The 13118-nt window shown below is 51.0% G+C and overlaps 1 protein-coding gene across 1 annotated transcript in view; it reads right to left on the bottom strand.

Annotated features, from left to right (window-relative positions):
- Positions 1-13118, bottom strand: part of VWF (von Willebrand factor) — a 178833-nt gene that overhangs the window by 126667 nt on the left and 39048 nt on the right. Inside the window, exons 7-8 of the mRNA XM_030804480.1 lie at positions 2743-2959; positions 1029-1151 (exon numbers count right to left, since the gene is read on the bottom strand). Of these exons, the coding sequence (XP_030660340.1) occupies positions 1029-1151; positions 2743-2959 (340 nt within the window). The remainder of the gene's footprint in view (positions 1-1028; positions 1152-2742; positions 2960-13118) is intronic.

The following is a 13118-nucleotide window of genomic DNA, read 5'->3' as shown; positions in this document are numbered from 1 at the left end:
GAAGGGAAATTCCTCATCTCCATTATTACAGATGAAGACATGAGTGAAAGAATTTTGTTCCAGGTCATCCAGTAGGGGAGGCACAAGTCTGGGCTTAGGGCTTAGGGCTTCTTCCAGGAAGCTCAAGAATGTGTGTGCTGCTTCCCTTACACATTAATGCAACGTGAGACGGGGAAGACTATTCACCACCATTCCACAGATGAAGGAAGGGAGTCAAGAGTTTTGTTCAAGTTCTTCCAGTAGAGAAGTAATGAGTTGAAACACACAGGACTCACTCTCAATAACTTTCTTTTTGAGACCGAGTCGCGTTCTGTCACCCAGGACGGAGTGCAGTGATGCGATCTCGGTTCACTGCAACTTCTGCCACCTGGGTCCAAGTGATTCTCCTGCCTCAGTTTCCCAAGTAGCTGGGATTATAGGTGCGCACCGCCACTCCCAGCTAATTTTTGTATTTTTAATGGAGACGGGATTTCACCATGTTGGCCAGGCTGGTCTCAAACTCCTGAACTCAAGTGATCCGCCCATCTCGGCTTCCAAAAGTGCTGGGATTACAGGCATGAGCCACCGCACCCAGCCTTGCTCTCAGTAATTAAACAGGGGTTTTCCCCAAAGCCCACCAAGCCTCCCCTGAAAAGACTTTTCTAGTGCAGAGCCCTTTTTCAGCTGAGCTCACATGGCAAGCCCAGGACATCTTTTTCCCAGATCGGTTCCCTGACACACCTAATTGAGAAAACAACTCAGCTCAGATGGGCCACGACTTCCCCAAAGAAAGTTACTGTTGGGGCCCAGGCCACCCTCCAATTTCCCTCAACACAAGTGCGTTCATGGATACAGTACAACAGGACAACGTACATTAAAAATAAAGACCAGCTCAATCCTGATCATGCTGGACAAAGACTTTAAAAACTTAATAAAAGGCTTCTGATTTCAGCAACGGGGAGCAAACACAAGTGGCCTTCATCTCGCTTCCTAAAGCCAAGGGTGCTGGCAAGGTCTCCGATCTGTAAATAAAGTGGGAAGTTCATTACCAGGGCAGCTGCAGCCATCCACGCATCGCTCCTGACACACTTCATTGATGTGCAGGCTCTGGCAGGTCCTGGCGCAAGGGGACACACACTGCTTATACTCCATACCAGCAGGGCACACTGGGCCTGAAAAGGAACATCAAAGGGGTCTGCCCAGAGCAGGTCCCACTGGTGCATTATCTCACCAGCCACGCCGCAGCCCACTCTGAGTGCTCCCCTCTGTCTTCAGGCTTCCAGGGCCATCTCAGCCCCAGTGAGCCACGTGCCCCCCCTCCTGAGGCCACCCCTTCCTTAGATGAAAATCTTCCATTTTTGTGAGGCCCTTACCAAGACCCATCGGGGGCACCCAGGACCCCCACCCTTCCCCTTGGTCACCTGCTCTCCATGAACAACTTGGCATTCTTTTCCTCCCCTTCACCTAAAACCCTTTCAGAGTGACACCAAACTCCTCTAGGCTCAAAACAAGTGGCCTCCTAGGACAAAGCAAGGAGCCATGGTGCCCTCTATCCCACCCCTCCTCCTTTTCCCCATGAAATTGGCCCCAATCAAATGCCCCACCCAGCACTGGGCACATTTGCCTGCATGGTGACAGTCATTCCATATGTATTTCCACTCTGCCGCAGGGCTGCCTTCACAGGTATCACCTAAGCACTCTCTGTTCTTCCCACTGGAACCAGCTCCTCACTGCAAGGACAGGCTCTCCTACTTCCTCTCTCTACCCTGTAGCTGAGCGACGCTCAGGCTGACTGAAAGACCGCAACACATAAGCACTCTTTTCTGGGCTTTCTGACACCAAACTATTGCCCCTTAACCTTTCTCCAAGATACATCAGGTATCTCCCCTACCCTACGTTCACAGACCTAAAAAAAAAAAAAAAAAGAAAAAAAAGCCACTCGGCTTTACAGAGAAGAAACCGGCTGCCAGCATCCTCCTTCCTCACACCCCCACCGCAGGTGGAAAGTTCGGATTCAGCAGCTATTTGCCACACACTGAGACACACGTGTGCAGTGTAAGGGGCTGGCTCCTCTGTCTCATCTGTGGAACCATCGCAGGCTGCTTATCTGTCTGCATGGCTTTTAATCACTGGAAGGGCTGAGGAAAGAGGAGACTTGTTGCAAGGTGACCTCAGAAGTCCCCACTTAATCCTGATAATTTGGGGACAGTGACCATAACTAGGCACCCATTGAGACTGGAAGATGAAACACACAGCACCACGAGTAAGGTAGGAGGGATAGTGGTCATTAGCCTGGAGAGAGGAGGCTGAGTTAATAAAAGAGAAGAACTCAATCAGTGCTTTCTGCTCTCTCAAAGATCACCACACACAGACAGGCAGGTCAGCGCCCTGCTCCTCATCAATTCGGGCAGGCAGGCGGTGAAGACAAAAACCGAAACCGCAACTGCCAAGATCTTGGTGGGAAGCAGAGAACACTGTGTGAGTGCGGGGGTCGGATTTCCTGAGGGAAATCAGGGGTCGCCAGGGAAGGCGTGGGGGCGGGACGGAGGCAGGGGCAGGACATGGGGCTTTGGGAAGCCCGTTTGACAGAGGGCAGGAGCCATTCAGAAAATGGGTCCGGGACATGTGGCTTTGCGGTCACTGGCTGGCTGGGTGTGGTAAAGCCGCACGTACGTGACACAGCCCCGAAGTGCCCTGAGGGACACCACCCAGGACAGACCCTTCATCCCCTGCAGGGCAGGACGGGGCAGGGGGCCGACTTACTGCACGCGCTGTGGTCGGTCCAGCCATACAGCACCATTCCCTCCTGGGCACAGGTCCGGGCGTACTCCAGGAAGGCAGGGCAGGTGCACTCCAGCCCCCCAGCACACTCACACAAAGTCTTCTCACACAGGGCCACGAAAGGCTCGGGGTCCACCAGAGGGTGGCAGCGGGCAAACACCGAGGTGCTCTTCAGAAGCTGGCACTGCTCCCACAGGCCCTGCAGGAAGAGGGGCTGCCTCAGCGGTAGCTCCCTTAGTGTCTCCCTGAGTGTGGCACTGACACTTAGCCCTGCTAGGGAAACCAAGGCAGCTCCCTCAGCACCTGGGACAGGCTGGCACCAAGCAGATGCATGTGTTCAATGCACCAGCCCATTGACCAAGGAAAAGATGCTGGACCCGTGCAATGTGAAGTAGAGCAAGGCTAAGGTTACATCCTAGACTGAGTCCTGGAAATGCAGAGTCCAAGGCCCTGGATGGCCGTGGTGGGCAGTGTCCTAGGAACGGACAGAGGACGGAGAGAAGCACAAAGAGCAGTGGCCCTGGAGTTGGCCTGGGTGGCTGCAGCGTCCAGGAATGCTGTCAGCATCGGTTCTGCACTGACCTGGTCAGCTCCCCTCCCTGACCTTGATCTTCTTCACTATGAATAAGGGGGATGGGACAAGGGACTTTATATAAAGTAGAGATTCCTGGGTCTCACCCTAAGAGATCTGAATTCAGTAGTTTGGGGATGGGGTTCAGCAAGATGGTTGTTTTTTTTTTTGAAACACTCCCCAGGTGATTGCTGGGGCCAGACGGGACCAGTTCCCGTCAGCAACAGCATGCGCTGATTCTGTGGAATGTCCCAGACACACTGCAGCAGGCATGAGTATTCTTGGTTCTACCACTTTGTTGATGCCCTCATCCTGATAACACAGGCAGCTTTGGAATTGTCGTCATTTCCTACTTCTGCTCACTCACGAGTATAAACAACCCTACATTTTACCTAGAAACATCTCTCCATTCTATACGTTAATGACTCTAAATACACGTTTTTCCCACAGTGTAACATCTCTGAAGTTGGATTGCATCTTAGGATGGCTATCATCTTTGAATTGGTAGCCTTTTGTTTCTGAGCGATACACAGAACAATGGTGTGTCTTAGAATCCATGATGTCTTTCTTAGCTTTGGCACAACACAGAGTCACGCATATATATGATCCCCATGATTTCTTTCTTGCATAACTTCTTGGATGCATCATGCAATACTCTCTGACTGACAAAGCTGGGAGTTCACGAAAGAACTTATGATCTTCAGCTAAAAAGAAAAAAGTGCAAGAATATCTCAATGGAAGGACTGAGTCCTGAAGAGTAAACTGGAGCCGATCGGTGTTTGGAAAGGGGACAGTAAAAAAGAGGAAAGAAACTACCCGTTTTGAGGAGAGGGAAATTTAATCAGCTCGAATTGTACCAAGGGTCTCCAGAGCAAGCCTGTGTAAATCTACAGTCGGGGCCAGGGGCCAGGCCCATGGGCCTCCTGTTTTGCGGTGCCACAGAAAGCCCACAGGAATAGAAACCTGACCCCATCTGCTCACCGTCCTCGAAATCCAGTCTGGCAGCACAGGGATGTTGGTCCTAAGGAAATCAGTGTCCTACCCCCAGTGCCTGGTGCTAGAGCCCTGCCCCTTGCTAGGCCTCCACCCACTCCACCATCAAAGCCAAGCAGGCAGGCCTGGAAAAGATGCTCACACTTGTAATCCCAACGCTTTGGGAGGCCAAGTCGGGCGGATCACTTGAGGCCAGGAATTTGAGACCAGCCTGGCCAATATGGTGAGACCCCATCTCTACTGAAAATACAAAACTTAGCAGGGCATGGTGGCGCATGCTTCTAATCCCAGCTACTCAGGAGGCTGAGGCAAGAGAATTGCTTGAACGGGGGGCAAGGGTGGAGGTTAAAGTGAGCTGAGATTGTGCCACTGCACTTCAGCCTGGGTGACAGAGCAAGAGCCTGTCGCAAAAAAAAAAAAAAAACCAGGTTCTCTTTGCACCTTAGGAAAGCACCCACCGGCACGGGCTGCTGAACTGCAGAACTGCAGTGGGCAGGCTCATGGGGACAGCCATCAGCTGCTCTGCGTCTCAGAGCCAACAGCAGCCCCTCCACAGCCCTGCCTTGCCCAATCCCCTTCTGCCAGGCGGGCACCCACTGTGTGGCTGTGAAAAGCCTAGGCCTAAGGCCCAGCTCTGCCCCTTACTGGCGGTGTGGACTTAGGCAAATCAGCTCACCTGGTCGGAGAAGAGTGTCCCAGAGTGAGAATGACCTGTGGAAATGACCAGTCTCAGACGGCCTGTTGGGGCCGTGTGAAGAAGCCACAATGCCAGCACCACGTAGGCCAGCCATGAATGCAGGCCACTGTTGTGGGTCCCGGGACCACTCAGGTCTCAGGTGCTTACATGCAGCCTTCCATTGGTCACCCTGAGCATTTTACACAAGAGGAATCTGAGGCTTCTGAAAGCAATGACCAGGGAGACGGACAGAGGTGGGCAGGCCTGCCTTGGCCTCATCATGACTTCCACAGCCCCAGATTCAGCCCAACGTCTTCCCCATGCTAGCGTGTGGGCTAGGCTGTTTACTCAACCCCTCCTCCTCTGCAGAACGGGGGAGAATAGTAACAGTTCCTATGTGACAAGACGGAAGACTTACCTTAATAAATGATGACCCCTATCATCATCATCATCATCATCTTCATCATCTCCTGGCCTCCAGAGAGATCCCTCCAGCCACTAGGCTTACCCTCTAGAATAGTGAGCAGGTCCCCAGCAGGGGAGAAGGACACCTTTGTCCTTTTCCCCTTATCTCCATCTGCCTGGGCTATACTGAGACCCGGCAACATTATCACTTCCTAGTATCTTGGGTGCTCCTTAGGGAACAGAGGGGCTGCTTGTATTCATCTTTTATTTGGGAAGTTCACACCCCTCCAAAACAAAGTGAGTTTCTAGTAGCAGGGAGGGAACCTCTCTTCTTTGCAATAGGCAGAATTTCCCATCCTCACTGCCAAGGTGGGGCTCATGGAAGGAGACCGAGGCCTGTGTCTTTCCCTCCATTCTGCCTACCCCATCAAATATGTCATTCAGGGAATTAGGTCACTGAACCAATGCAGTGCAGATGAGGGTGTCCCAGAGAGGGTCATGTGCTCAGGCTATTGTCTAGCCTTTTCCCTACCCACAATTTGAAACTAGAGAAAACCTCAAAAAGGCACTCCCTGGGGTTTTCCTGGTCATTGCTATGACTGCTGCCATCACTTGGGCAGTAGCACAGTGGCTCGGAGCAGTCCCTGCACCACAGGACTGATTCCTGCAGGCACAGGGACCAGGAACCAGGGATTCTCACCAGCAGGACGCAGTACCAGCCAAGGGAAAGAAGAGACCCAGGAATCCAGGCACCCTCCCCTCTCAGAGCCGTGACGAGACACAGCCCAGCATGGCCCATCTCCAGCATTTCCAGATCACTCTTTTCCCACTCCGAGGGATAATGGGAACAGCACTCCAGCACATTTCCTGGGAGGTCCCTGGAGGCATTAAATGGCTTATAGAAAGCCTTAGCAAGAAGGGTGTTTCTGATTATTTGCCTGCAGGATGGGAGTGGATTTCTGCAGAAACAGCCACCTCCCTTCTTAGAACAATTCCTTTGGCCTCCACTGTGCAAACTTCTGAAATCTGCCTAGGGTTTCTATCTTAGCAGAAACAAAAGATAAAGTCTGTCCTCCCATTTTGTCCTTCAGTCTTCCTCTGGTCAGGCTTGGCCTGAACTTGGTCCACTTGAGTGGGCACAGTCTGAGAGCCGAGCAGGACTTGCAGAGGTCTGCCCAGCACCCGCAGCTGCATCCGCACTCACCTGCAGCCATACCACACGGCATGTTTAGGTGGCTATCTCTGCTGCTCCCAGCTTCCCTGTTCTGCCACAGGTAGCCCTGCCAGACCAGACCAGGTCCTGAGACAGGACACAGAAATAGGTCCAAGGGCCGGGTGCGGTGGCTCACGCCTGTAATCCCAACACTTTGGGAGGCCAAGGCGGGCGGATCAAGAGGTCAGGAGAACAAGACCATCCTGGCTAACACGGTGAAACCCCATCTCTACTAAAAATAAAAAAAAAAATTAAAAAATTAGCCGGGCGTGGTGGCGGGCACCTGTAGTCCCAGCTACTCGGGAGGCTGAGGCAGGAGAATGGCACGAAGCCGGGAGGCAACGCTTACAGTGAGCTGAGATCGCGCCACTGCACTCTAGCCTGGGCAATAGAGCGAGATTCTGTCTCAAAAAAAAAAAAAAAAAAAAAAGAAATAGGCCCAAGGAGGAGTTGGCATCTTGTACTCTCAGGCTCGTGGCAGAGTCACTGGGAGGCAGGTAGTGACCAAAACATTCACTCAACAAGCATTAGCAGTGTGGCCTCTGGGCCTCCAGCAGGGTGTCCAAGCCCATATAAAATGCAAGTCTAACTATGTATGTCCCACCCTGGCTGACAGGGCAAAGCTCTAGCTCATTAGGAGACAGCAAAGCCAGGAAGCTCACCCTTCATGATCTGACCCCAGCCTGGCTCTCCATCCTCACCCTCCCTGCTCCCCGCCTCACACACTGTGCCAGGCTCAAGGAATGCAATAGAAAGCAAATAGATCCCCCTCATAAAGCCCAGCGGGGGAATCTGCCCTCTGCCCATCCCGTCTGCCCTCCCGCATTTCCCCCTTCTTTGGCCCCCACTAACTCCCACTCCACACTTCAGATCAAGAGCCTCCTTTTCCAGGAAGGCTCCTCTGACAGGTCCTTCTCCCCACTCTGCCTAGTTAGGTGTTCTCACAGCCCTCTGGGGGCCTCTATTCTTGTACTGAAATGGTCCATTTCTGTGGCCATCTCCTCCATTTCTCTGCAAGCTTTTCAAAGACAGGAGTTGTATTCCCAGGGCACTCATGGTAGGCAATAAGGACATGCTGAATCAAACCTAACAGTGATGAACGCAGACAGGAGTAAGTCATGCCCTCCAGCTCTTAACTGGCATTCAATCTACCTGAACTGGGTGTTTCCATGGGGATGCTTGCATAACAGCCTGAAGACTTGGTCCTCACCTAGAGGTGTCTTCCCAATGGTGCAGCCAATGGCAGCAGCAAGAAACCTGCAGCTGAGACGCCAGAGAAGGCTGCCTAACAGGAGGCAGTCTGCGCTGGGCCCTGGATGCAATATAGGATTCAGGCTGCAGGGCAGGAGGGAGGCCATGCCAGGTGAAGCCAATGGCATAAGCTCAGGCAGGAGAAGGAACAGGGTCACCACCGCTGAGCCGAGCACTGAGACTCCAGCCCAGTCTTGCCAACAGATTCCCCAGGAAAGGCACAGCTGCCCTCTGAGAGGCTGTTCCAAATCTGTGGCCTCAGCTTCTCCTAGCAGGTAGTTACGGCCCCCATCATAATCCAAACCCAACCAAGCTCTCCTTGAGTAGGTGTCTACTGTCCGCCTGTTCCCATGCCCTCAGACCCTTCCGTGTGTGTTCCTGCCTGTGCGAAGTTCTCATAGGCCCCTTTCTCTCACTCCCCTTAGGTTATGCCCTCCATGGCTTAGAAACGGCTCCGTTTCTAAGCTGCTGCCCTCTTTTCCTGTGGGAATTGGCACAGTCATGCACACCAGTGGGTGGGGTGGGCAGCAGGAGCCAGGCGGGATGCCTAGGCCAGACATCTCTGGCTCTCACCATCCACTCAGTCATGGGAGGCTGTTGGCTCATAGAGCTCCCTGCCCAGAAGGCCCTCCACAGATTCTCTGCCCATCCTCCTGCGTTCAGGAAAGGCTGAGGCAAACCTCACCTCCTTCTCCACAGCTGACCTCTCTCCTAGCCCACCTAAAGTACTTTCAGAGACCATCTCATCACCCATGCCACAAATGGGCCCTTCAGAGGCCTGAAGACACCTCCAAAGAACACAGCTCTCCTCAGACAAAGGCTGATACAGACAGCCTTTCAGATTTAGAAACTGAGGCATGGAGTGGATAAAGAATTTACTAGGTCTGCAGGTTTTTGTTTTTTTTTTTTTTTTTTTTTTTTGATACAGAGTCTTGCTCTGTCACCAGGCTGGAGTATAGTGGCACGATCTCAGCTCACTGCAACCTCCAACTTCCTGGTTCAAGGGATTCTCCTGCCTCAGCCTCCCTAGTAGCTGGGATCACAGGCATGCGCCACCATGCCTGGCTAATTTTTGTAATTTTAGTAGAGACGGAGTTTCACCACGTTGGCCAGGATGGCCTCGATCTCCTGACCTCGTGATCCACCCGCCTCGGCCTCCCAAAGCTCTGGGATTACAGGAGTGAGCCACCGCACCCGGCCTAAGTCAGTGGTTCTTAAGGTGAGGTCCAGGGATCGCCTAGGGACTCCCAAGATCCTTTCGGGGTGCACAAGGTCAAAACTGTTTTTATAATAATACTAAGATGCTATTTGCACTTTTTTCTCTCACTCTTTCACCAAAGTGCAGTGCACTTTCCGAGGCTATGGGACATGATATATCACAACAGATTTAAATGCAGACGCAGATATGAGAATCCAGATGACGTATCTGAAGCCAGACAGCAAGGAGATTTGCAAACCTGTAAAACAGTGTCATTTTTCCCCTATTTTTTGGCTTGGAATTTATCGTTCTATTTAAAAATATGTTTTTTTTTTTTTTTTGAAACGCAGTCTCGCTTTGTCGCCCAAGCTGGAGTGCAGTAGCACAATCTCAGCTCACTACAACCTCCGCCTCCAGGGTTCAAGTGATTCTCCTGCTTCAGCCTCCTGAGTAGCTGGGATTACAGGTGCACACCACATCACCTGGCTAATTTTTGTATTTTTAGTAGAGACTGGGTTTCACCATGTTGGTCAGGCTGGTCTCGAACTCCTGACCTCGTGATCTGCCCACCTCAGCCTCCCAAAGTGCTGGGATTACAGGCGTGCGCCACCGCGCCTGGCCTAAAAATATGTTCTTTACTTTAAACATGATGAGCTTGTTATTTTAAAATGAATCAAAAAATGTTTTAAATTTCTGTTTTAATATCTAATATGGTAAGTATCAAGAGATATGACCCACATAAACAAAATCTCTTTAAAGTCCGTCATTATTTTTTAAGAGTATACAAGGGTCCTGCAATTAAACAGTTGGACAACTGCTATACAATTGCTAAATTTTAAGTTTAGCCAAAAGCTGCCTCCTTACATATTTTAAGTTAGGCCTACAGGTTTCTCCCTACATAATGAACTGTAACCTAACTGGAGATGCAAACACACTGTAACCTCCTCTTGGGGCAGCCCACTGTTCAAACCATGTTCTGATAAGGCAAATGTTGCGCTGCAGCTAACCCAGCTGTTTCTCTACCTCACTTCCAGTTTCTGTAAGTCACTTTTCTTTTTCTGTCCATACATCTTCTTTGACCATGAGGCAGGCCAGAGTCTCTCTGAGCCTATTCTGATTCGGAGGCTGCCTGATTCATGCATCATTCTTTGCTCAAGTAAACCCTGTTAAATTTAATTTGTCTGAGGTTTTTCTTTTAACACTAGTAATGGGGTGCAAACCCTGAGTCCATTCCAAACCACAAATTACACAGATTTCCATCCTGCCCTCCCACTCCTGTTTCCTAACAATCAGATTAGAAGACAGGGTCATACAGTGGCTGTAGCTCAGGTTTTAGAAGCATGGTTGGGCTAGAATCTCAACCTATCATTTTTTTTTTTTTTTTTTTTAGACGAAGTCTCACTTTTGTTGCCCAGGCTAAAGTGCAATGGCATGATCTCAGCTCAATGCAACCTCTGCCTCTCGCAACCCATCACTTTCAAAGTGTGTGACTTTCAGAAAATGATCTTGGCCAAGTGCAGTGGCTCACACCTGTAATCCCAGCACTTTTGTATTTTTAGTAGAGATGGGGTTTCGCCATGTTGGAAGGGTAGTCTCCAACTTCTGACCTCATGATCCACCCACCTCGACCTCCCAAAGTGCTGGGATTACAGGCGTGAGCCACCGCAACCAGCCTAATCCCAGCACTTTTGGAGGCCAAAGTGGGCAGATCACTTGAGTCCAGGAGTTCGAGACCAGCAATATGGCGAAACCTTATCTCTGCAAAAATATCCAAAATTAGCCAGGCGTGGTGGCACGTGCCTGTAGTCCCAGCTACTAGAGAGGCTGAGGTGGGAGGATCACTTGAGCCTGGGAGGCAGAGGTTGCAGTGAGCCAAGATTGCACCACTGCACTCCAGCCTGGGCAAGAGAGCGAGACTCTGTCGCAAAAAACAAAAAAGAAAAGGAAAATTATCTCGCCTCTCTGCACCCCCATTTCCCTACCTGTGAAAGAGGGGAAAAGTGGAAGAGGTTGAAAGTTGTCCGGGAGCTATTCTCCCCTTCTTTCTTAGTCACAGAATCCTCAGTTTTCCATTCCCCCCGCCCCCACTGGGGCACAGAGCTGCTAGGAATAAGATTCCATTTCTCAGCCTCCCTTGCAGCTGGGGGCAGCCATATGACTAAGCAATGCCCAGTAGGCTATAAGCAGAGGGGTCCTGTGCAACCTCCATGAAGTGTCCTCAAAATATGGGATTGCTTCTTTCTTAGTCCCTTCTCTTTCTACTGCAGGAATGTAGTTGTGATGCCTGAAGCTTGAGCTGGCGTCTTGGTGCACGAGGTAGAAGCCCCCACTGGGGACAACAGAGAAATAAGACAGAGGGACCCTGGATCCCAACACCATGAGATCTTGCATGGCCCTGGACGTCCTACTCCAAGCTTCTTTACCTGACAGATAAATAAACTTAGATTGTATAAGCCCTGTCGCTCACAGCTGAACCTACTCCCAGCTGACACAGAGAGCAATACTTGGACCTACCCTAGATGGTTTCTGCAAAATGAAATCGAATGAGATGACACCAGGAAATCAAATGCTTGTAATTATTCTCATTTGCCTGCTATCCATACTGGCTCCTCAGTTCTCTGCTAAACCATTCTGGCAGGGATGCAAAACAAGGGCCAGCCAATTTGCACACTTCCAGCAGCTCCCTGGCTCCAAGGCCCTGCATCAGCTACTCCTGTCTTCTTTCAACTCCTGTCGGCGGTGCCAGAAGCTGCGGGAGAGCAGCTGCCCCAGCCCATCCAGCCATGACCTCACCATGCCTGGGTTGGTGTGCAGACCCAATTGTGGTCCATCTTAATCACATTTCCAGTTTATTAAAGAAGACCAGGCATCTTCCCTGGAGACATCAGGCGGGTGCAGGGGAGGAGGAGGGAAAGCAAGCACATCTCCTCAGTGGCAGGCAGCAGGAGGAGAGAAAGCAGAGCCAGAGATCTGAAGCTTAGCTATTGTGTTTGCTCCCAAGCAGCTGACAAAGGAGAAGGGAGGGGGACATTCCTAGGACTGAGTGAACAAAGAAAGGAAAGTCTAATACAGAGAGTGCAATATTGTTCCACAAGCCCTGATCTTTCTAGCTCTGGGATGGGTGCCCTGCAGCGGCCCCTGGTAGGTAGGGAGGCGCCTGGAGCCTTAGCTGCTCCAAAGTAGTGGGTTCAAGAATTCACCCTGCAGCAGGGAATACCTTCTCATTGGTCAGCCTGTAATGATGGGTGGGGGAGGGTAGCTGATTCTATTTATAACTTCTGGCTGGCCTAAGATTCCCACCCGCATTCCAAGATTCTGACTCACAAGGACCTGGTGAAACCGACTGATAGATTTCCACCAAATGGATGGTTTCTGCAGAGCTTGACATTCCTCTCTCTAAGATAGCTGGGGTCCAGTGCTCGTGAGAAGTAGCACACTTGGCCATGGAGCTCTCTAAGGGACCCTCCTCACCTTCTCCTTGGGGCTCCTGGAGGCATCTGAGCAGCTTCTAGGGATTAGGGCATGCTGGCTGGAAGGACAAAGACCGGGCACCATTCCATGGTTCCCAGTCTGGGGCCTACCGAGCTCTGGGGATGGAAAGCAGCCCTTTCTGAGTCACTCACCCATCCTGCTCCCAGCAAGAAAAGAGCATCAGCTCTGTGACAGGAGCTAATTCCCCTAAGCTGCGCTATCACTTACCATTCGCTTGGCGATTTGTCATTTACTAACCCCAGACAGTCTTTCATGGTTTAATTTCTCTTATGTGTCTTGTCCCTTAGTCTACCTCGTATCACCCAAGCCGTATGAAACATCTCAGTGAATATGCACTTATGGGCACCATCAGATTCTTGTCCATTCTGTTCCTCACCAGGGAAAAGGAAAAGGGAAAGGAACCCACCTAAGAAATAGTTTGTTAAAGGATTTTGAGAACATTATGTTAGGGAGGCCTTTGAATTGAATGCTTGGGTACTAGGACCTTATCCAACTCTCCTCAAGGGCTTATCAAATTAGCAACATAAAAGGTCAAGTTCTAATGAGAACACATGGACAC

The sequence above is a fragment of the Nomascus leucogenys genome, chromosome 23, assembly GCF_006542625.1.
Source record: "Nomascus leucogenys isolate Asia chromosome 23, Asia_NLE_v1, whole genome shotgun sequence".
In the NCBI taxonomy this organism is placed as follows: domain Eukaryota; kingdom Metazoa; phylum Chordata; class Mammalia; order Primates; family Hylobatidae; genus Nomascus; species Nomascus leucogenys.
This window is presented reverse-complemented; position numbering and strand designations above follow the sequence as displayed.